The sequence below is a fragment of the Diadema antillarum genome, unplaced genomic scaffold (genome assembly GCF_040938485.1).
Source record: "Diadema antillarum isolate AM-2024a unplaced genomic scaffold, OU_Dant_1.0 seq00001546_RagTag, whole genome shotgun sequence".
NCBI classification, from domain to species: Eukaryota; Metazoa; Echinodermata; class Echinoidea; order Diadematoida; family Diadematidae; genus Diadema; species Diadema antillarum.
The window spans coordinates 46,703-72,500 of NW_027272275.1; the positions used below are offsets into that span (position 1 = coordinate 46,703).

Genomic DNA, 25,798 nt, shown 5'->3' on the forward strand with positions numbered 1-25,798 from the left:
TATTGTTCTAGATAAAGACTAAGCGCACCGCGTGATAGCTGTGGACATCATAACCCTTTCGATATTCCCTTCGCTGCCTTGAATAAAGACTTAGCGCACGGCGTTTACAACAGAACAGCTGTGGACATACAGAAGACAGTGCTCTTCTTTGTATAGCGGTTAGTTTCGATTCAGAAGTTTATGGATATAAAAACGAGACCAAATTGGTTAAAAATTCATTTATTATGACTAAGCTACTCATTTGGAAATGCTATCATAGCTTGATAAGTATATCTATTCCCGACAAACGAAATGACACCAAAAAGGTTTTGCCACCTCAGGTGGTACCAATAACCCATTTTTCGGGTCTTGGCCCATGGACTATAATGAGTGCTTCTTTTTTTTTCGAATTTTCCGAATTTTACTTTTAACTTGTCTATAGTTGTGATGTTGTCGCTTTCATTTTAGCCGTTTGTCACCTGTTATCTTTCCCCATTTAGTTCCGCCATTTTTCATGAGACTACCGCTGAACCAAACTGTAAACGAGGGCCACGCCCTAGACTTCGTGTGCCAGGCGGGCGGGTCACAACCTCTGACAGTCACGTGGTACAAGAATGGCGAGCAGGTATTAGATTTCGCTTGGATCTCTTGCAGCCAGATTCTCTCTGTGTGATAAGATTTTCATAATAAATTTATTCGTTGGGATAAAAATATAATATCAATAAAAATTTAAGCATTCCATCTTACCGTCTGCGCAGTGGAATGGTAATGTCTAATCTGTTAGCAATTAAGTAGGCCTATTATATTTTCATGTCTCGGCACTTAACGCAGCTAAATCGAGGTTTACTTGATTGAGTCAAAGATATATACTTTATAGAATTAAACAAACATCTCGACTCTATGAAAGGAAGCGTTAACAAATAGATATCGCACTTTTCCCTCATTGTCTCGCCCACCGGAGGTGAAGGCGAGACTAAAAGGGCGGACTCACACTGTGCGATTTTTACTGCGATTTACCCTTTGCGATGTCGCACGACGAGAAATCGCACAGTGTGAGGATGTCTGCGATACGACAACCGGCGATTTTGGGGTTATCGCAGCCATCGCAGCCCATCGCAGAACTTTGAACATGTTCAAAATTCTGCGACAACCGCTTGCGACGATGATCGAAAACTTTCAGTGAAGCAAGACAGTAGAAGAAATACTTATCAAGATTTGGCTGGATATGCTTCCTTTATTCCACAATTGCTTACTGATCTATCTCAACATGATGACGAAGATGAGATGAGGAGGGAGTTTTACAACGACTTAGAATGCAATCGTGAGTAATTCTACCATGAATATGGGCTTCTCGCGTCCATCGCAGCTGTTTTGTCCATACGTAGTCCCTTGTATAGAGTTTGAACGAGGGCAGATTAAACAGTCTGTGGGTTGCGTGGTTAAAATTCTGTGTGCGTACCGCCGGACCGGCACTGTATGCATAGCCTTGGCCCTTGGACTGACTTGTTAAGTCAAAAGTGTGAATTGATCTAAGTTAATGTTTAAATTATACTAGACCTAGGCCCTAATGACTATACTATAAACTAGACCCATATCTAGCCATGCCTAAATACGTGTGTGGGCCTAGAACTAGAAGTGGTAGGCCTAGAATTCTAGATCTAACGTTACATTGTACATGATACGTGTTGCAGTCGAATTTTAATAAATCGACATAAATTTACAGGACATTAAAATTTACTACTACTACTAACGTTAGTACTAACTAGGCCCCTGGTCTGGACAGGCCCTAGATCTAAGTCTAGACCATATTGGCTTAGTATTGCACTGCCACTGGATCGACTGACGTGGACGTGAACACTAACACGTAAACAGCTAAGTAACGTTAGGGCTTAACGTTAGATGTGATTTCTGTGACGTCTATGCTAACACTAACTTTGAAAAAGAGTAACCTAACCAACAGTTAGACAGATCCAGATAATTTTTTTACGCGTTGATAGGAAAGGATATTGATATTGAAAGTCTAAAAAGCCCATTAACGTTAAGATGTAACTGATAAGATCTCTAGAAATCTACATTCTTAAGTCTTTAACTAGTCTGTCTAGGTTCTAGACCTAACTACAGGCAGCCGCTGTCGCAAAGCGACTGCTGTGCTGTGCACAGCTGTCTGGTCAGGCTAGTCTAGACCTAACTGTGACCAGCCCCAACACACAGGACAGTGTACATGGAGCGTCCTGGGGTTAGTCTAGACCCTAAACACTAGATCTAATAAAGCACTAGGCAGTAGCAGTCATAGCATGCACTAAACGTTGGCACTACTCGCAGTCAGCAGGCTTCTTCTTCTTAGTTTAGACCCGTTCTACAACATTAAACGATAGTAATGTTTCTGGTCCCTTATAGCTTACGGTGATCTACCGTAAGGGTACTAACGTTAGATGAGTCTACATTTTTTTTTTCCAAAAAAGTGCTTGTGGATTTCAAAATCATACGGTAGGCCTACTCTGGTTAAGCTAGTGATGACTACAGAAATACAGTGTAGGATATATTACTTAGGCCTAGGCACCTACCAGTACTGGATCTAGATTGTCAGTAGCTGTGCTAGCCTTTCCTGCCCTGGGCTTCGACCTTGGTGGTCTAGAACCGTAGGCTTGCATTTTGTATTAAACGATTAGAGGAATTTACGACTCTAGGCGTTAGACCTACACTGTATATTTGAGATCCATTGCTATAGTTACAAGCAGTATGAATCCAGATCCTAGACAAAAAATAAACAATATGTTCGCAGGAGTTTAATGACATTTAAAAAAAAAAGTCTTTGACGGCTCTGGGATCCTCCCAAACATTTTTTGGAGACTAGACATAGGGTCTAGTCTCATGGAAATTGCCTAACTAGGGCAGGAGTATAGCACTCTAGATTTTTAAGAATAAGGCGTAGATGGAGCTGAGGTAACTTTGATTGATCAATTGTTTTTGGAGATTTGTACGGAAATTGTAGTCTAGAATTGTAGAAACACACACCCACAAAACAATTGCAATGCAGTGAAGTGACCCTCTCTACATGTAGGTCACTAGGTGATTAACATTTTATCCATGTTTGTCACTGCGAGTTTTTATGTGATGATCAATCATGCACTCCAAACTGAAAGTTGTTACTGTATGAGGCTGTAACATGTTCATGCCCAGGTCTGCAGACTAGTGCTACAAAGTATTTGATTATCTGGTGGTAGCGCGTCATTTGTTAATCTGTGTCGATAATAAACACAGCCGTGTCGTTGCTGCCTCAGCAAGTCACAAACGTGCTGTGCACAGCAATTGGTAAGGCTATAGTATACAATATACACTGTATAGTACCGGTATACATGTCATACTCTCTGTTAACTTTAATTGCCCTTTAATTTCATAACAAAGTATTTCAAAATGAACTTTCAGTCTGAAATCATCAAAGACCCTGCCCCAATCTGTAGGTGTACAAATTGTACTTGCAGTTTGATTGCAGAATATAAAGCATCATTCAAGGGCAATTATGAGTTATCCAAAATTGCAGACTGTAGGAAACAAATGCTGTATGCGTCATATGTGTTACTCATGTATATTGACATACTATAGGTACTTGTACTGAATACACTATATGTAATGCATAGTGTAATTTGGTACAGCTTTCAGGCCCTAAGACCTTAGAGCATCTAGTTAATGACTGAAATAATTATGATTATGATATATGAATTTATGAAGCACTTATGTACATGCCTCTATGATGTTATTCTGAGTTCAAATGCTTGTGCTATTTCCAGTTATCAACAATGGTGAATAGCTGAATAAATTTGTGTATCACTATATGTTTTTGTTAACTCTATTCATTCCCAAATGTTGTCCTTTTTACCCAAATGGTAAATTTAGAGTCTACTGTAATTATCATAAATGCCTAGAAATATTTGTCCCTTTGTGTCACCCTAAACAGGTCTGAATAAAAATGAAATCTCTAAGGAATTCATACACAAGCTTGTCACAATGTTGAAAAGGAAGAGCAGAAAAGGAGCAGCTGGCAACCGGTTGTCCTGCAAAAGTAAATGAATCCCTCTCTTACCTGCAATTTCTGAGGACAAACATGCCAAGAGGATCACTTACCAATTGTGGAGACTGAGGTACAGTATATGTGTTAGAAGATGAAATAAACACTTTTTCATACTTTCCAAAATTTTTATGTGACTGCATGTGTGAATACATCAGTTTCTTTTTCTTTTTATGGTGGCTTGACAATTAAAAAAAACCACTAAGTTGAGAGAAAGAAAGAAATTATTTCAAAAAGTGTAATTTAATTGTCTTTTACAGTATTTTGAAGAAAATAAAAATTTCATTCATGCTAGCCTAACAGTAATGAATAGTATATTCATAGAACTTCTAATACAGTTCATTGTTAGTAATTTCTAGAAATTAATGAAAACATCATCTCTCTGAAAGAATTAATCAATTGTAAGACATATGAGAAATGCGTCTCTCTTCATCATTCTAATTCAATACAATAATATGTATTCATGTTTGTGTGTTTTTTTCTTTTTCTTCTTCTCCTATTTACTAGGAATTACAAGATGATAAAGACTCTACCAGCAAGGCGTCAAAGGCTGAAATGCTACACATAAGACAATGGATAAGGAGCAGGAGAAGGAGATGCAGGACCTGTCAAAGCAAAACCTAAGAAGATAAGGAGGAGTCAAGAAGCAAAGGAAACCAAAATTTTATCAGCAGTAGGTACCCTGCTGATGCACTAATGGAAAATGTTTGCTTTACCCATCAAATAGAGAGAGAAAGAAAAACAGAAACATGCTTGTTGTTGTTGTTTATCTCTCTACAGACAAGAGCAACATATTTATGTATTTTGGGTGTACCTGAAAATCCCAAATTTGATTTACATACTTCAAACAACATTGTTGAGTTGGCTTTATTCACAGAATTATCATCCAGGGATACTTCTTTTTGTCAGGGTGTTCAGATCTAAGATCACTGTCTAAATTTGCTGATTTTAAGTTATCACATCAACAAGGATTATTCAGGTGTAAGTTCTCTAAGTATAAAAAAAAAAAAACATGCCACATTGTTCTTTTACTTTCTCACGAAAAATAAAATTCCACAGTCAATTCCATGGTCGAGGAACTTCATGAAAACTCAACTCGATGACTCAACTGTGGTTGTCAGTTGCTAATGTATGTAGTTCAAGTGCTGTAAACACTGTGAGCAAATGGGCGGAAAGTTGGACGCATCCTAAACTACAAACATTTGCTTCACAGGGAACCTTATGCATTTTTGTAACAATTAATATTTCCCCTTTTTTCTCCCTTTTGCTCTCTTTTTTGTGTTTGTTTAGCCCTTGTCATGCAGTTCACCTCAACACTTACACCTGTAACTGCAAGATCGATGTGGGATGACATTGCTGTCTCTCTGGGACTTACTGGAAACAAAATGTGACTTTTCAAAGCAGGAAAATGGCAGCTACTACAGCAGGCAGTCCTGAAGGTGGAACTTGAAGAAACTGACACATTGACTTACTATATTCTTTCATTTATGTTGGACCATCAGTGCAAGTTCCCATGAATTTTACATGCATTTGATGTTAACTTACAGTGGTTTTATTTCAAATATAAACACAGCTACTCTCGAAAAAGTCAAATTTACATGCAATCACTGTGAGTCATTTTTTTCTGAAATACCAACAAACAGCTGAAGAATTTCAATGTGCAAGGTTTTGTCATGATTTTAAGGCGATTATGCACTGTTACTCCTGCAATGTACTTTCAGTTTCTCTTTAAAATCAAGTACAACAAATGTACCATGTTTTGTTTGTATCACTGAAAAACTGGAGAGGGAAAAAACTCCTCAAGATTTTGTTTGATTTGTGAGGGCCATTACAATGTTCAGAGACAATAGCAACACTCTTTCCACTACTGTTTAGAATTGTATGTTTTGTGCAACTTTACATTAAACTCAACATGTGTGCCAAACATTGTTTTAATGGCTTGAAAACTGGGGAAGAAAGCTGTTCTCAAAGCCATTACGTAATTTTGAGGGCAATTAGTGCTGTTACCACGGCAACACACTTTGCAGTGAGCTGAACATGTAAGCAAAACTTCTTTTGAATCGATGGAAAACTTCAGAAGTTCAAGAGATGTTTTACCTTGAAGTTGCTGTACATGATTTGTACTGTTGCAAAAGTGGTAGTGACATGACATATTTCTTCGTCACTCACAAGACTGCGCAGAGTAAAAACACCTTAGGCCTATGTGGAAGTGAGAGCTTATTGCAAGTTTTCTAATATTAGTTTAACTTGACCATTGAACAACTTAGTTTGGTAAACTTATTAATCACCCTAATAACGCCAGTCTACATCAACAAGGCTTTAATAATGGCACAGTGTGTTTTCATTGCCCTTGTCTAAGCGTATTAAAATGTGAGTCTGACAATGATACATGTATTGCCAGAAATTTTTGAACTAGAAAAATGGAGAATGGCACATGTATCATTGCAATAAGTTGTACTATAGCTGTAAACAAGAAATCATGTTACTGTGCAATTCTGAATTTAGAGTAATGTGAATGCCGCAGACAGCATTCTGAGTTGGCTATTTTTTCCTAGGCAGTACACGTATATGCTACCGTATAAGTGCTGCGTGGTATTTTAATCATACATATTTTAACTACTGATCTCCCCCCCCCCCCCATGCGCAAAATTATGTTTGTTTGTTTGCTTGTTTTTTATCATACCTCTATCTGTATCGATGGATAACATTTATTACTGGACTCAACATCTGAGAGTTTGAGTCAGCAAATTGTTATAGTTGTTTTTGCTACATTGTGGGCTACAATTTGCCACTTACCCTTATCATTCAAAGCAATTCAATGTCCATTCATTTGTATCTTCCTGATTTAATATTGGTAACACAATTGTATATTTCTTGCTTATAAGTCAATTCTGGAAAGTAAAATGTGTAACCAAAAATACATGTACTCTAGCCTTTAACCTTTTATCTTTTTTTTTCTTCCACACATTTTAACCAGCACATCTTCTTCTTGTAAAGAATGTCTAAGGTAGGCACCAACATAATCTGGGATGGACAGAAAATGGACAGTGTTGAAGATGAGATCTCCTGTAATGATATTACATTATTAAAGTATACAATTGACAAGGTTTACACACAGAGGGAATTTCAATTCAAATGGCTGCTTTGCCACAGTATTTTGCAGTGTATGCAGTGTCTGATTAATCTGGATTAAGACCAGTAGCACATTTAGTGCATCTCCAAGCACCCCTTCGGATGCTGGTATGATCATTTCATTTTGGCATTTTCCAAAATACACTGTATGTTCACATTAAGTTTTTATGTACCTTTGTACATAAACTCTAACTGTAAACATTGCTTGTAGAGTATGTTAGATTGCAGCAATTTGCTCTCTGAGGTTTGTTTGTTTGTTTGTTTGTGCTACATTATTTGGGAAATTGTAGTGGCATAGGTAGTTGTCGTGTGCAAATTGTAATGGTAACTCGTTGAGCTGAACTTCTTGTAGATGTTCAAGTTGACTGAATTTATTCATTGTTTATGTGGAAAAGAAATGGAAGTTGATGTTTTTGGTCACTTTGTGTGATACTATTGAGAACTATGACATCCATACTAGAGTATGTATATGTGAATTGTATAGCACAATTATGATATTATTTTCCTACTAGTTTTGCATTTTTTGGGGGCCTTTTTTGACAGTACAATTGTATTGAACTAATTGAAGCATACAGCAGAGCTGTAGTCATGTTATATAAAGACAAACCAACAGCTTGTACCGCTTTGTACCATCTTCTCTTTTTCTTTTTTGATGATGGAAATAAATAAACTATTGAATTGACTTTAATTGTGATCAATTAATCTATATTGTATATCTAATTCAATGACTTGAATATATCATTATCTTTATTCTTGTCACGTTTTTATTTGTGAATCAATATATATTGTAAATAAGTGTGATTCCCTTACATCTGGAAGGTAATATTACATACACAAAACAAGAGTGAATTTTTCAAGGGCCAACCAGAAAAATATGTCAGCACAATATTTTATGTGCTTGAGAAACCACAATATGTTAGAATTCCACTATCAAAGTCATAGAAAAGCATTCAGAGAATACAGACCTCCGCCAAGCAGTACATTTTCTTCCTTACTGCGATTTCTACCCATTGTTATAATTACATAAATATGCATAATATGCTGTAAATGATTATTTCCAATGATCAAGAATCCTACAACCACCCCACCCCCCCCCCAAAAAAAAAGGGGGGCTTTGATCCAGGCAGTGATCCAATTTGATACCAAAATATGGCATTTCATTTTTCTGTCATTATTTACTTTATTTCTTAGAATATACAGTGTTATTTGATTCATATCTAGTAATTTCTGTAGTCACTTCAGAGTCAAACCAAAAGAAAAAAAGCAAGCTTTCCAGAACATACATTTACTTTACAAACCAACCACAAAAGAAAAAAAATAATAATAATAAAATACAAACATTCACGAGTGACTTCATTCATGGTTACCGTTCTTTATGATGAACAGGTGCCATAATGTACGATGTACGCATGCGCACGGTGAAAATCGTAGGCCGCAAATCGCACAGTGTGAGGTATACATCGCAGCACCTGCGACAGAGTGCAACAGGCTGCGATATCGCACATTGTCGCAGCGCAGCGCATCGCAGTAAAAATCGCACAGTGTGAGTCCGCCCTTATGCGCTGCGCTGCGACAATGTGCGATATCGCAGCCTGTTGCACTCTGTCGCAGGTGCTGCGATGTACACCGCACACTGTGCGATTTGTGGCCTACGATTTACACCGTGCGCATGCGTACATCGTACATTACGGCACCTGTTCATCACAAAGAATGTTTACCATGAATGAAGTCACTCGTGACTTTTTTTTTTTGGCGACGTTGGTTTGAAAAGTACATGTATGTTCAAGCTTGCTTTTTTTTATCATTCCAAAGTAACTACAGAAATTACTAGATATGAATCGAATAACAGTGTATATTCTAAGAAATAAAGTTAATAATGATAGAAAAATGAAATGCCATATTTTGGTATTAATTTGGATCACTGCCTGGATCAAAGCCCCCCCCCCGTTTTTTTTTTTTTTTGAGGAGGGGGGGGGGGGTTACGTGGTTGTAGGGTTCTTGATCATTGGAAATAGTCACTTACAGCATATTACGCATATTGATGTAATTATTACAATGGGTAGAAATCAGAGTAAGGGTGAAAGAGTACTGCTTGGTGGAGGTCTGTATTCTCTGAGTGCTTTTCTAAGGCTTTGATAGTGGAATTCTAGCATTGTGGTTTCTCAAACACATAAAATATTGTGCTGACATATTTTTCTGGTTGGCCCTTGAAAAATTCACTCTTGTTTTGTGTACGGTATGTAATTACCATCCAGATGTAAGGGAATCACACTTATTTACAATATATATTGATTCACAAATAAAAACGTGACAAGAATAAAGATAATGATATATTCAAGTCATTAAATTAAATCTAAAATATAGACACATTGATCACAATTAAAGTCAATTCAATAGTTTATTTATTTCCATCATCAAAAAAGAAAAAGATAAGATGGTACAAAGCAGTTCAAGTTGTCGATTTGTCTTTCTATATCATGAGTACAGCTGTATGCTTCAATTAGTTCAATACAATTGTACACTGTACTGTCAAAAAAATGCAAAAAAAAATGCAAAACTAGTAGGAAAAGCAATATCATAATTGTGCTGTACAATTCATATATACATACTGCAGTATGGATGTCATAGTTCTTAAAAGTATCACACAAAGTGACAAAAAACATCAACTTCCATTTCTTTTCCACATAAACAATGAATAAATTCAGTCAACTTGAACATCTACAATAAGTTCAGCTCAACGAGTTACCATTACAATTTGCATGAGACAACTACCTATGCCACTACAATTTCCCAAATAATGTTGCAAAAACAAACAAACAAACCTCAGAGAGGAAATTGCTGCAATCTAACATACTCTACAAGCAATGTTTACAGTTAGAGTTTGTGTACAAAGGTACATAAACACTTACTGTAAACATATAGTGTATTTTGAAAAATGCCAAATTGAAATGATCATACCAGCATCCGAAGGGGTGCTTTGAGATGCACTAAATGTGCTACTGGTCCTAATCCAGATTAATCAGACACTGCATACACTGCAAAATACTGTGGCAAAGCCGTCATTTGAATTGAAATTCCAACTGTGTGTGAACCTTGTCAATTGTATACCTTAAAAATGTAATATCATTACAGGAGATCTCATCTTCAACATTGCCCATTTTCTGTCCATCCCAGATTATGTTGGTGCCTACCTTAGGCATTCTTTGCAAGAAGAAGATGTGCTGGTTAAAATGTGCGGAAAGAAAAAAAAAGGTTCAAGGCTAGAGTACATGTAATTTTGGTTACACATATTACTTTCCAGAATTGACTTATAAGCAAGAAATATACAATTGTGTTACCAATAAATCAGGAAGATACAAATGAATGAACATTGAATTGCTTTGACTGATAAGGGTAAGTGGCAAATTGTAGCCTACAATGTAGCAAATACAACTATAACAATTTTCTGACTCAAACTCTCAGATGTTGAGTCCAGTAATAAATGTTATCCATTGATACAGATAGAGGTATGATAAAAAACAAGCAAACAAACAAACATAATTTTGTGCAGAGGGGGGAGATCAGCAGTTAAAATATGTATGATTAAAATACCATGCAGCACTTATACGGTAGCATATATACGACTGCATAGGAAAAAAAATAGCTATCTCAGAACGCTGACTGCTGCATTCACATTGCTCTAAATTCAGAATTGCACAGTAACATGATTTCTTGTTTGCAGCTATAGTACAACTTATTGCAATGATACGTGTGCCATTCTCCATTTTTCTAGCTCAAACATTTCTGACAATACATGTATCATTGTCAGACTCACATTTCAATACGCTTAGACAAGGGCGATGAAAACACACTGTGCAATTCCATCATTGTGCAATGATTATTAAAAGCCTTGTTGATGTAGACTGGCATTATTTGGGTGATTAATAAGTTTACAAAACTAAGTTGTTCAATGGTCAAGTTAAACTAATATTAGACAACTTGCAATAAGCTCTCACTTCCACAAAGGCCTTAGGTGTTTTTACTCTGTGCAGTCCTGTGAGTGACGAAGAAATACGATGTCATGTCACTACCACTTTTGCAACAGTGCAAGTCATATACAACAACTTCAAGGTAAAACATCTCTTGAACTTCTGAAGTTTTCCATCGATTCAAAAGAAGTTTTGCTTACATGTTCAGCTCACTGCAAAGTGTGTTGCCGTGGTAACAGCACTAATTGCCCTCAAAGTTATGTAACGGCTTTAGAACAGCTTTCTTCCCCAGTTTTCGAGCCATTAAAACAATGTTTGGCCCACATGTTGAGTTTAATGTAAAGTTGCACAAAACATACATTTCTAAACAGTAGTGGAAAGAGTGTTGCTATTGTCTCTGAACATTGTAATGGCCCTCACAAATCAAACAAAAGCTTGTGGAATTTTTCCCTCTCCAGTTTTCCAGTGATACAAACAAAACATGGTACATTTGTTGTACATGATCTAAAGTTGCAGGATACATTTTAAAGAGAAAGGGAAAGTGCATTGTCGGAGTAACAGTGCATAATCGCCTTAAAATCATGACAAAACCTTGCACATTGAAACTCTTCAGCTGTTTGATGGTATTTCAGAAAAAAAAAATGACTCACGGTGATTGCACGTAAATTTGAGTTTTTCGAGAGTAGCTGTGTTTGTAGTTGGTGGGAAAACAGAAATCGAATCATTGTAAGTTAACATCAAATGCATGTAAAGTTCATGGAAACTTGCACTGGTCCAACATAAATGAAAGAAACAAGTCAATATGTCAGTTTCTTCAAGTTCCACCTTCACGACTGCCTGCTGTAGTAGCTTTGTAGTAGCTTTTGTTTCCAGTAAGTCCCAGAGAGACAGCAATGTCATCCCACACCGATCTTGCAGTTACAGGTGTAAGTGTTGAGGTGAACTACATGACAAGGGCTAAACAAACACAAAAAAAAAGAGAGCAAAAGGGAGAAAACAGGGGAAATATTAATTGTTACAAAAATGCATAAGGTTCCCTGTGAAGCAAATGTTTGTAGTTTAGGATGCCTCCAACTTTCCGCCCATTTGCTTACAGTGTTTACAGCACTTGAACTACACACATTAGCAACTGACAACCACAGTTGAGTTATCGAGTTGAGTTTTTATGAAGTTCCTCGACCATGGAATTGACTGTGGAATTTTATTTTCTTGAAAAAGTAAAAGAACAATGTGGCATGTTTTTGTTTTATACTTAGAGAACTTACGCCTGAATAATCCTTTCGACAGTGATCATAGATCTGAACGCCCTGACAAAAAGAAGTATCCCTGGATGATAATTCTTTGAATAAAGTCTACTCAACAATGTTCTTTGAAGTATGTAAATCAAATTTGGGATTTTCGGGTACACCCCAAATACATAAATATGTTGCACTTGTCTGTAGAGAGAGAGGAAAAAAAACAACAACAAGCATGTTTTTGTTTTTCTTTCTCTCTCTATTTTAGAGGTAAAGCAAACATTTTCCATTAGTGCATCAGCAGGGTACCTACTGCTGATAAAATTTTGGTTTCCTTTGCTTCTTGACTCCTCCTTATCTTCTTAGGTTTTGCTTTGACAGGTCCTGCTTCTCCTTCTCCTGCTCCTTATGTGTAGCATTTCAGCCTTTGACGCCTTGCTGGTAGAGTCTTTATCATCTTGTAATTCCTAGTAAATAGGAGAAAAAGAAAAAAAAAACCCACACAAACATGATTACATATTGTATTGAATTAGAATGATGAAGAGGGATGCATTCCCCCTATGTCTTACAATGGATTCATTCTTTCAAAGAAATGATGTTTTCATTTATTTCTAGAAATTGCTTACAATGACTGTATTTGAAGTTCTATGAATAAACTATTCATCACTTTTAGGGTAGCATTTTCTTCAAAATACTGTAAAAGACCAATTAAATTACACTTTTTGAAATAATATCTTTCTTGCTCTCAACTTAATGTTTTTTTTTTAATTGTCAAGCCACCATAAAAAGAAAAAGAAACTGATGTATTCACACATGCAGTCACATAAACATTTTGGAAAGTATGAAAAAGTGTTTATTTTATCTTCTAACATATATACTGTACCTCAGTCTCCAAAATTGGTTAGGTATCCTCTTGGCATGTTTGTCCTCAGAAAGTGCAGGTAAGAGAGGGATTCATGTACTTCTGCAGGACAACCAGTTGCCAGCTGCTCCTTTTCTGCTCTTCCTTTTCAACATTGAGACAAGCCTCCAGTATGAATTCCTTAGAGATTTCATTTTTATTCAGACCTGTTTAGGGTGACACAAAGGGACAACTATTTTCAGGCATTATGATAATTACAGTAGACTCAAAATTTACCATTTGGGTAAAAAGGACAACATTTGGGAATGAATCTAGAGTTAACAAACACATATAGTGATAAACAAATTTATTCAACTATTCACCATTGTTGATCATTGGACAGGCTTGTACATAAGTGCTTCATAAATTCATATATCATAATCATAATTATTTCAGTCATTTACTAAGGTCTAAGGGCTCGAAAGCTTAACTAAATTACACTATGCATTACATATAGTGTACGTTTAGTACAAGTATGTCAATATACATACATGTGTAACACATGACGCACACAGCATTGTTTCCTACAATCTGCAATTTTGGATAATTCATGATTGCCCTTGAATGATGTTTTACATTCTGCAATCAAACTGCAAGTACAGTTTGTACACCCTACAGATTGGGGTAGGGTCTTTGATGATTTCAGACTGAGAGTTCATTTTGATATACTTTGTTATGAAATTAAAGGGCAATTAAAGTTAACAGAGAGTATGACATGTACACCGGTACTGTACTGTACTGTATACTATATAGCCTTACCAAGTGCTGTGCACAGCACGTTTGTGACTTGCTGAGGCAGCAACGACAAGGCTGTGTTTATCGCCACAGATTAACAAATGACGCACTGCCGGATAATCAAATACTTTGTAGCACTAGTCTGCAGACCTGAGCATGAACATGTTACAGCCTCATACAGTAACAACTTTCAGTTTGGAGTGCATGATCGATCATCACATAAAAACTCGGACAAACATGGATAAAATGTTAATCACCTAGTAACCTACATGTAGAGAGGGTCACTTCAATGCATTGCATTTGTTTTGTGTGTGTGTGTGTTTCTAGACTACAATTTCTGTACAAATCTCCAAGAACAACTGATCAATCTAAGTTACCTCAGTTCCACTTAGGCCTTATTGTTAAAAATCTAGAGTGCTATACTCCTGGCTTAGTTAGGTAATTTCCATGAGACTAGACACTACGTCTACTCTAAAAAAAAGTTTGGGAACAGTTTGTTTATTTTTTGTCTAGGATCTGGATTCATACTGCTTGTAACTATAGCAATGGATCTCAATTACAGTGTAGGTCTAACTCCAACGGTTAGAGTTCTAATTCCTCTAACGTTTGATACAAAATAGGTCTAAGCCTACGGTTCTAGGGTTAGACCACAGCCAAGGACAGGAAAGGCTAGCACAGCTACTGACAATCTAGATCCAGTAGGTGCCTAGGCCTAAGTAATAATCGACACTGTATTTCTGTAGCCATCACTAGCTTAACCAGAGTAGGCCAACCGTATGATTTGGAAATACATGAGCACATTTTGGAAAAAAAAAATGTAGACCATCTAACGTTAGTACCCTTACGTTAGATCACCATCAGGGACTAACATTACTATCGTTTAATGTTGTAGAACGGGTCTAAAACTAAGAAGAAGCCTGCTGACTGCGAGTAGTGCTAACGTTAGTGCATGCTACGACTGCTAGTGCTAGACTAATTAACTGTTAGATCTAGTGCTTAGGGTCTAAACATACTAGTTTAGGTAATCTATATAAGACTTTAATAAGAAAATGTAGATTTCTAGAGATCTTATCACTAATAATATCAGTTACATCTTGATGGGCTAGACTTTCAATTATCAATATCCTTTCCTATCAACGTGTAAAAAATATCTGGATCTGTTTCTGTTTCTGTTCCGGTTCCGTCGGTATAGAGGTCTACTCAGAATTAACTGTACTCCACCAACGTTTTGTAACTGTGTGTTAGTATGGTCGTGTGTGCAGGGCAGGAAGAATGTTTCACATTTGAAGCCTCTAGACTAGACTAGATCTCTAACTGTTGTACTCTTTTTCAACGTTATGTCGTTAGACAGAAACCACGTCTAACGTTAGGCCCTAACGTTATGTGTTTATTGTTACTGTTAGTGTTCACGTCCACGTCAGTCGATCCAGTAGCAGTGCAATAGTACTAAGCCATTATGGTCTAGACTTACAAGAGCCTGTCCGGACCAGGGGCCTAGCCCTAGTAGTTTATACAACGTGTACTATAGACTATGTCGATTTAATTTATAAAATTCGACTGGAACACGTATGTAGATCTAGGGCAGACTAGGCCTAGAACCACTTCTAGGCCCACACACGTATTTAGGCCTACAAGTAGCTAGATATGGGTCTAGTTTATAGCATACTCAGTAGGGCCTAGGCTTAGTATAATCTAAACATTAGATCTAACACTTAAAAAGTTAGTCCAAGGCTATGCATATGATACAGTACCGGTCCGGCGGTACGCAAACAGAATTTTAACCAACCCACAGACTGTGTAATCTGCCCTCGTTCAAACTCTATACATGGGACTACGTATGGACAAAACGGCTGCAATGGACGCGAGAAGCCCATATTCATGGTAGAATTACTCACGATTGCACTCTAAGTCGTTGTAAAACTCCCTCCCCATCTCATCTTCGTCATCATGTTGAGATAGATCAGTAAGCAATTGTGGAATAAAGGAAGCATATCCAGCCAAATCTTGATTAGTACTTCTTCTACCACCTTGCTTCACTGAAAGTTTTCGATCATCGTCGCAAGCGATTGTCGCAGAATTTTGAACATGTTCAAAGTTCTGCGATGGGGCTGCGATCCCTGCGATATCCCCAAATCGCCGGTTGTCGTATCGCAGACATCCTCACACTGTGCGATTTCTCGTCGTGCGACATCGCAAAGGGTAAATCGCAGTAAAAATCGCACAGTGTGAGTCCGCCCTAAGGGATCCAAATGGCGTCCGTCCGTCGTCCGTCGTCCGTCGTCCGTCACAAATGTTAAAGTTTACCTGCAAGACTCTCTTATGATGCATAATTTGGCAACTGTTACAGCAATGGCAGCCACACTTGGGTGATAGAAGCACTAGGGGTATCTTCATGTTATGGTGTTGTCAGAGGTCATGTGATGATGTCAAAGGTCATTTTGAGGTCATATATTAAAGAGTATGTGCAAGACTCTCTTTTCTATGTTAAAGTTTACCTGCAAGACTCTCTTTTGACAAATAACTTCACATAAGTTGCTTGGATTACAACCTAACTTGGGTCATAGATGCACTGGGGGTACCTTCATGTTATGGTGCCTTTGGAGGTCACAGGATAAGGTCAAAGGTCATTTGAGGTCATACGTTAAAGTTTACTTGCAAGACTCTCTTATCACATGTAACTCGACACATGTTGCTACAATGGCAATCAAACTTGGGTGATGGATGCACTGGGGGTACCTTCATGTCATGGTGCCGTAAGAGGTCACATGATAAGGTCAAAGGTCATTTGAGGTCATACGTTAAAGTTTACTTGCAAGACTCTTATCACACGTAACTCAGCACATGTTGCTACAATGGCAATCAAACTTGGGTGATGGTAGATGTCTCTTGGGAAGTTGAAGGTAACCACAAGGTCAAAGGTTACAGACAGGGGTCAACGAACTTTTAGGGCCCAATGTTAAGTTTTTAGGGTGCATTTCGTTTATGGCTCATAACTTTTGATCCTTTTGTCCGTTTGTGACCAAACTTGGATGAAAGATGTCCCTTGGGGAGGTGAAGGTCGTCACAAGGTCAAAGGTCACAGACAGGGGTCAGCAAACTTTTAGGGCCCAATGTTATGTTTTTAGGGCGCGTTTTGATTGTGGCTCATAACTTTTGATCCCTATGTCCGTTTGTGACCGAACTTGGACGATAGATGTCCCTTGGGGAGTTAAAGGTCATCACAAGGTCAAAGGTCACAGAAAGGGGTTAACAACTTTTTAGGGCCCAATGTTAAGTTTTTATGGCGCGTTTCGATTATGGCTCATTACTTTTGATCCCTTTGTCCGTTTGTGACCAAACTTGGATGGTAAATGTCCCTTAGGGTGTTGAAGGTCACCACAAGGTCAAAGGTCATAAGCAGGTCAATTAACTTCTGGGAGTTATAAAAAATATTAATTCCTTGTACGCGAATGGGCGAGACACAATTTGGCGATTGCCTTGTTTTCTTGTCATCTTCGATCTCGCAGCTGCATCCTGGCGACCCACGCACATCGTTCCTTGACAACGGCACGACTTTCCATATCACGTCGGCTCTGCCCACCGACTCGGGCTCCTACACGTGCTCGGCGTCGAACGAGGTCGGCCACACCGTTGTCGATGCCGAGCTGAACGTCGTGCGTAAGTTTTCAGATTTGTGATCAAAGTCAATTACATTGGATATATCTTCTTTTTTGAGCAAACGATGCATGCACTTGTGGTGTTGATACAACGTATTATGTTTGTGTGTGTTTTTTTTTATCAAAACGGTTTTCAGATAATATATATGAATATACAAACTAGTAAGCTCATTGTGGTCTTTCTAGCCAGACTTCTATTCCGAATCTATCTTTTAAAACAGCAATTATTTCAACCTATAGGGTAGAATGATGTTGGCTATTAGAGAGGAAAGGCAAGATTTGTCTTTGAGAAGGGATGGTAATCAATCCGCATCAAGAAAGATGATTTCTAAAGAGAGCATGGAGTAAACTTTATTTGGAGGATAAAAAAATTTGATGTTAACGTTCCTCCCCCTTTTGTTCATTTCATTATTATGTCTGTTTTTGGTTTTTTTTTTCGAACAGCTTCTGACGCGCTACCCCGAGTTGTGGAACGCCCTCAGAACGTCACCGTGTACATTGGCCAAACAACGCGGTTCCGATGCAGGGCCAGCGGAGACCCCGCCCCCACCGTCAGCTGGCTGGTCGACGGCTTCACGATCGGCGTGCCGCCCCTTGACCGTGACATGCGCTACAAGTTCAACGGGACCGATCTGATTATTACGCACGTTAACGTGCGCGACACAGGCAGATACACCTGTATGGCCGCGTCGCTACATGGCTTCGACCGCGCAAGCGCGTACCTGTCCATCAGAGGTAAGTAGATCTGGGGAACTGTTCTTAGAACTCCGAGATTAATCACGGCTTAAAAAACAACAAAAACATCAACAACAACACCGCTAAGCATGACAATAATAAGCACCACCACAAACGACAACAATAACGAAACTAAGTAAAGACAATAAACTAACAAAAACAAAGTAAATACGATAAATTTAAAAAAGATTAAAAAAAACGGAGCAAAAACGACAACAACCCAAGATACAAAATTGCCATCAGTTAATCACAAATGCGCATTCTTAAGTCATTTTGCAGTTGCCTTTATATGCAAGGTTTCTAGCAACGGGCCAAAACATGACAAGACTTAGTGAAATGTTACACGAAATGATTGTATTGAAGTTCTTCATCTGGCATAAGTTATCAAAAAAGGGTAATACCATTTAGCAGCCCGTTGAAACCTGTAAAGAAGTAGCCATTTACATATAAGTATTTTGATGCCTTTCTAACAATTATCAAATTTTCGGTTAGGTCGTATTAAAGAAAACAAGTGTGGAGTATGGCTGTACACCATGATAGTTCTGTTTTCAAGTGAATAATGTAGTAATTTCCTAGACAGGTGATTGGACATAAAAGTTTGATTATTAGTACGTGTGCCTGTGTAGATATTGGATATGTATCTGTGCGCCTATAATGACAGTGCTTTATTTAGCTTAAAATTTGATAATATTGAATTATGAAAGAAAGATATCATTCAGAGGGGTGAAGGCTCAGGTTTGAGTTTCTTCAGTTTGTCTCCCTCAACAAATGAAAATTTGTTAAGATCGCAACTGCTGATCTGTAAATTAACAAACGTGTCGGAAAAAAGGAACCAGTGGGACTCGAACCTGTCATCTACTGCTTTCCGGGCAGCGACACTACCACCAGGCTGTCCCTGGTTGCCGGCAGTGACACGATGAACGTGGAACAAAATTGATACCCAAGCTCCGAAATTCCGACATTGTTATGTAAAGTAGTCCAAGGCGGACAAGGCATAGGATAATGAAAGAAAGATATTATTCAGAGGGGTGAAGGCTCAGGTTTGAGTTTCTTAAGTTTGTCTCCCTCTACGATTGAAAATTTGTTAAGATCGCAACTGCTGATCTGTGAATTAAGAAACATGTCGGAAAAAAGGAACCAGTGGGACTCGAACCTGTCATCGACTGCTTTCTGGGCAGCGACACTACCACCAGGCTGTCCCTGTAGAGGGAGACAAACTGGAGAAACTCAAACCTGAATATTGAATTATTTGATTATTGTATGATATTCTATATTTCATAGACTTATCTATTTATAACAATTTATACATAACTAACAATGCTACTCTGTATAATCTGCAGAGCCGAGGTTGGCTATGGAGACCTCCATTACTGACACCAATGTCATTCTTGGGGAAAACCTGATTCTGACGTGCGCCGCCAGCGGTGAACCGGAACCACACCTGACGTGGTACCGCAACGGACTTCCGATCAACGCGACCCTGAAAAGATTCTCCCTGAACGACAACACGCTCATCATACCCATTTTGACGCCCAAGATGGGCGGGGCGTACAAGTGTATTTATGACAACGGCGTGCTGACAGCATCTTCCTCAGCGATGGTAGATGTGTTGGGTAAGTCGTGAATTTGGCTATGGATTAAGTGCACGAAGATTAATGAGAATAATCATGCAGTTTTAATTAATCTGAGGCAAACGACGTTCTAAATCATTCCAAAGCATGTTTCTATACCACATTTTGCTGTTTTCTCTTTACGTTTTGTTTTTCTTCCGGGATATGCACTACATAGCGAATAGACTTTCAGGGAGTGTCGGATGCTGTACTTATTAGCAACAAAAATGATAGGCCCCACCTAGGGGTGGTTATGACGAGATTCATTTGTAATTATTATATGAAATATTAAATATTACGTGTAGATGAGCGAAATAGGGTGAAGGTAATATTGTTAAACGATATTCAGTCAAACATTGTGCTTTAGTTGTGGGAGCATTGAGGTAAACTAATTGTGGTAAAATGTTGTATAGCATAGCGCATAGCATTGCTGGCTCTTAATACACGCGTGGATATTATACTAATCAGCTGCCAATAATGATCATACAAAATAAAAATGGCACGCAGTGAATCACCCGCACAAAATGTCAAGCCAGCTACAGCACCTCTCGCTTCTTCTCTCTTTCCTCCGCGCTCTTTTTCCTTCGTCTTCTTATCATCCATCACCCCCTTGAAGAAAATGTTTAAAGATTAGATAAGCTATAGCCATCACATCTGTACTTTGGCATCAGTATCCGCAAAATATCCGCATTTTTACCTCTCCCTTCTATCATTATCATCTTTTTTGCCTTCATTAGCTGTTTAAAGAAACGTACTATACAAAGAAAGCAACTGATATGAAAACTGTTGCAGCCACTTTTGCATGAAAGAAGTGATATCAGCTCTAAATCAGGCAAATCATGTCCATTGTCCATGGGCCATTCAAAATAGCCGGCGTAGTCACGTGACCTTGACGTCATGTAGAAAAGAGTGCATTATTCATCTTTTAAAATTCTCTTTACACTAACAGACGGAACATATGATTTCCATTGGGGATTTAATTTGCGTGAAATATTTGATTTTTTTCCAATTCGACAGATGAGAAAATGAGAAAATGGCGTATAGGTGTACTAGATCGCAATAAAGGGAGAATATGTTTTTCCCCAAGAAATACAGAAACTCGTTTTCTTTTTCGAGCAAAAAGAAATATGGGTGATGAGCAGAATACAAAGTAAGTCGCTACTTTAACTGAAAGAGTTCATGTTGTCAGATATCAAAATACATGACTAATTTAAGCAAATGTCCCTAATAAAGGCAATGTTCCTAACCATACCCTTGCATTACTTTAATAAGCAAAGCAAAACAAATAAAAAAAAAAAAAACAAATCAAAGTCAAAGTGTGAGCATGCGCACAGTGCACTTGTTCCAAATTTAAGGCGCGCATTGTGAACTCGGGTTGCAGGGTGATGCTAATATGCACGGCACATTGTGACTAACCGCAGGTTTTATCACTGGAAGCCACCTAGTCATTTTGTCCATTCCTGCCGTTTCCCCTCTCTCCAGAGCCAACCGCGATTATGCCTACAACTTCAATGCTGCCACCATCGTCCAACTTCACCACAGCCACGTCGCTGCCAGAAGCAAGTGAGGATCAAGAAACTTTATACTAACCGCATGCCCTGCGACTTTATAAAATTCTTTGAGTGCTCACGGGTCCCCCTCCCCCTCTTTACATAATTTTTCCCGCACACATAGTATTGCTTCAAATTAGTATCGATTTTCAATGCATAACGGGAAAATGAAAACGCAAAACTTTCACCAAGGGCAAAAGATACTTATCTTCTCTTTCGCTCTGTAGAAGCAATTTCTCTAAAAATTGCTCACTGATTTGATAAAATGTGTGAAAACTGCAAAAGACAAAAGAAGAAAAGAAAAAAAAAAGAAGGCAAAGCAATAGTCTAGAAAGCCAACAAACAACCGAAGCCAAAGCCTGTAAGAGCAAAAACTGTCCCAACACGAACATTTGCCGCATTTTAATAATTGTTGCATGGAAGTCGTGAGTGAAAAACAAAACAAAACACCCCCCCCCCCAAAAAAAAAAAGAGCACAATCTTGTTGTTATAACTTTGGTGACGTCTTTATATTCAATCAATTCTTGCTGTTTCTTTTTCAGTTAATTGAATATGAAGCATTTTCGTTTCTTGGTATTACAATTCGATTTGATTCTTCATAAAAAGAATATTAATCTCCCGTATTGTGGGATCATTTTTCAGCGGACGCATCGGAGCTCGGGACCCAGCCCGCCCCGCTGGTGGAGCTAAAACTTCGTCGCTACGACATCATCGACACCGGAATAGCAAACCTCTTCAGGGGCTGGGCAGACGTACAGGGACAGGGCGCCGCCAACGACTACTGCCGGTAGAGTCATTGTGACAGACCCAGTATTATTATTAATTTTAGACTTTCAGACACTCAGAAGTGACGTCGACACAAGAGAATTTAAACGTTTAAAGTCAAATCTATAGATATACTAAGTTGAAGCATTTACATCTGCTTGTTCGCATATAGAGTGAGACTATAGAATGATGAATATGCATGAGCAATGACTAAGGAAGTAGACTATTAAATGAATATAGGTGTGAATTTTTGATGGGGTATTAGCCATCTACCTGCTGGTCCCACTGAATAGCAATATCTGTGACACAGTTACAAGTTGATTCTGAGAATTTTGCTATCATTAAATCCCAGAAAACTGCCAAGCGGCATGATTTATCAAACACAATCAGATTTTATGTTGAATCTGTCCTATCCCCTTGTCCTAATTTAAAAGTTTGGGAATGCCCTGAATGTCGAAATAATATTATGTTTCTTATGTCTTCATAAAGCCTGCAGCTTTAGAATTTGCATACTGCTTTGAAATATCAAATCTGAATTACGCTTGTCTGTATCAAGACTTTAAAACCGATTCTATTTTAAAGATACTTACATAAATGTGGTTGTCACCTTTCTTATCATATAATAATGTATCTATCATGCAAGTACTTTGGAAACCAAATTGAATAAAAATATAGAGCATTCAAACTCAAAGATGTGATACACACCGGAAGTGGAAAATTGACGTTCGACAGCTTCATCAGGCGTTCACGGTGTGACGTCACATACGCCTTTAATCCCTTCCGTGCCATTGAACCAACTGTGCACAAATTTCACATTATACTTTTTATTTACCTATGGAAAGGAAACAAGTGTGGCACCAACGGGTTAATTCACTGGTTTCCTGTAATCGGAGACAGATTGGTGACAGTTCTTGCTGTGGTGCTGACGACAATGTATTCATAGAAACGAACAAACAAACAAACAAGCAAGCAAACAAACATACATACAAAAACAAATATAATGCTATATCGTTATATCAATGAATATGTTTTTTTTTTTTTTTTTTTTTTTTTTTTTTTTTATCGCATTCCCAGCGTGATCGAGCCAGAGGAGGATAGGTACCAACTGGTGTGCGCCCTCGCCGGCGGGGACGGGGAATACAACTACTCTTCTCGGCTTGACTTCGAGGTCGGGGAAACAGACACGTGGTACATGAAGGATGAAGACGGTGATGGGAGAGACGATTACTGCAGGTGGGTAAAAATTTCCCAACATTCCCGGAGGGACGTGCAGAATCCTCTTTACAGAAGCAACTATTGAGAAGCACTAAACTTGTGGAACATGCTGTTGCTAAAAGAAGGCCCTAGAAAACCGTCATCTTCTCTGTAAGACGAATATGTTAACAGCAAAATAGAATATTCCTTTACGCATTATCCTCTAACTATAGTGGATGTTGGGAAAGGCATGCCGCACGATGTTATATGGGATGTTTCTGTGCTTAGTGGATATTTTTAGTCAGGTCCTTGTCAAATTTATTTACTTGCGCGATAAATGGATTTCAGTACGACAGTAGAGCGATTTTGTTTATTTGTTTACATCGACTGTCACCATGATCATGTTTTTTGTATATTTCGTAAAAAGAGTTCCGTCTGAGTTTCGTCTGTTCAAACTAAGTTATAAATTACTGACATGCCTCATCCTTAATTGTTCTCAAAATTATTGAAAATATCAAATTATCGAAATACAGTACATGTATCATTGACACTGTGATGGAACATACGACCAGAGTAATGAATGAAATAAATCTATTGGAACAACAGAAGAGATATGTCAATGAGAAAATAGAGGTAAGTGGGATAACGCAGACAAACTATTTCATGATGGAATGTAAGCATGAAAATATGAATACGGTATGAACAAGGTGACAGTAAACTGCTAAATAGAATGACTGTTAGATAATGATAATACTAATCATGCATGACCGCATTTTTGTGATGTCACCACAGATGTCTGAAGAAGTCGGGACAAGGCAGGTGGATCTACTGCACAAAGGCGGGAACGAACGGTTTCTATGGCAACCCGGATGCCGAGGAGTTCGAAACGGAGGAGACGTCGTTTCGCGCCGCTGGCGACGAGGAGGTGATGAAGAAATGTCGGAAACGAAAAGTCGACCCCTTCTTTGGGCTCCCCATCCCCGTCGCATAAAAAAAAAGGAATCGGACACGAGAACAGCTGTAGAAAGTGGTTGTTTTGCTGCGGAGGATGAAAATATGTCACGCAGAAACAAGACTGTTTTTCAGAGGAAATACGAAGCTCTCAACTCAATCTTCTGTGAATAATGTTTCTTTTCTCTCTCTCTTTCTTTGTCGGACATGAACTTTGGTGGAATACTGAGATCTTCTAGCTTGGCTTCATGTTTACTTGTGGGATGAACATTGTTACAGACATGAAACGAAGACTTTCAACGGACCTAATTAAATTGTCGAGAGTACAAATGAAAATAACTTATTTTCCTTTTTCTTATTTTTTTGAACGCTATTGTATTCAGACATTATTTGTTTCGTTTGTCTACAAGTTTACTTTCAACGTGATTCTTATTCATTTTCTTCTTGTAATGTTCATATTTTAGCCAATGTAAGGTCCTGCTTAAGGACCACAGCCCCTTGGAATAAAAAAATGTTGTCACATGTGCTGTTCTAGATAGACATGTATTATCCCTGAAGAACAGATAGAGGAATACTTTTTGACCTTTGTTTATTGAGCAGGTCATGAGCATCATAAACCATTTATAATGAATTCATCCATCTTGTAGATCATTCCTTCTTATATAGGCTGTTGCTTACAAGGAAAAGTGTTAGTTGCCTCCGCCAAGGAGGTTGTGTTAACGCCGGCGTTGGTTTGCTTGTCTGTTTGTTTGTTTGTTTGCAAAATAACTCAATAAGTTATTTGGATGGAATTTCAAGAAAAGTTGATAAGACATTATTGCTAAAAAGATGATTAGATTTTCGTGGTATAAAGTGCTCTGGATCACCGTCTGGATCCAGGACTTTTGTATCACTATTCTTTAGGCAGGTGGAAATCACAATATGGGTGGAAATGAGCTGCTTGGTGGAGATCGGCGCCCTCCGAGTGCTTTCTATTTTGGTAATGCCTTTCAAATTTTACACATGAGTGCATCAATTATCTATTTATTCTATCCAGTAGGTGAATATCTAGTTTTACAAGTAAATACGCATTCTTTTCAACCAAAACATCATAATCAACAAATTCATGCAGAACTTAAACGTAAATTACCACTATGATTTTTATACTGTTTTCAACTGTTCTTCTAATTAATAGATTAATCTGTGTTCTGAAAAATCCTTGGTTCATAGAGGCTATTGCGGATTAGTGCTATCTGTGAACCTGGTTATTTACCGTTCCTGGAAACGGATGTGAAAGGCCATGGAATACATGCATGTTTGTATGACGTAACAAATAGACGGT

At 38.2% G+C, this 25,798-nt stretch overlaps 1 protein-coding gene and 1 long non-coding RNA gene across 2 annotated transcripts in view; one reads left to right on the forward strand and one right to left on the reverse strand.

The window, feature by feature from the left end:
• Positions 1–25,519, forward strand: part of LOC139710586 (roundabout homolog 2-like) — a 60,886-nt gene extending 35,367 nt beyond the window's left edge. The window contains exons 7-14 of the mRNA XM_071622512.1: positions 480–604; positions 17,523–17,673; positions 18,117–18,407; positions 19,748–20,020; positions 21,500–21,580; positions 22,210–22,354; positions 23,407–23,565; positions 24,319–25,519. Of these exons, the coding sequence (XP_071478613.1) occupies positions 480–604; positions 17,523–17,673; positions 18,117–18,407; positions 19,748–20,020; positions 21,500–21,580; positions 22,210–22,354; positions 23,407–23,565; positions 24,319–24,517 (1,424 nt within the window). The 3' untranslated portion in view covers positions 24,518–25,519. The remainder of the gene's footprint in view (positions 1–479; positions 605–17,522; positions 17,674–18,116; positions 18,408–19,747; positions 20,021–21,499; positions 21,581–22,209; positions 22,355–23,406; positions 23,566–24,318) is intronic.
• Positions 11,924–13,606, reverse strand: LOC139710587 (uncharacterized). Its single transcript, XR_011709467.1, has 3 exons — positions 13,264–13,606; positions 12,694–12,847; positions 11,924–12,102 (listed from the first exon to the last, which is right to left on the reverse strand). It is a non-coding gene; the product is annotated as an uncharacterized lncRNA (long non-coding RNA).
• Positions 25,520–25,798: the final 279 nt, after the last annotated feature.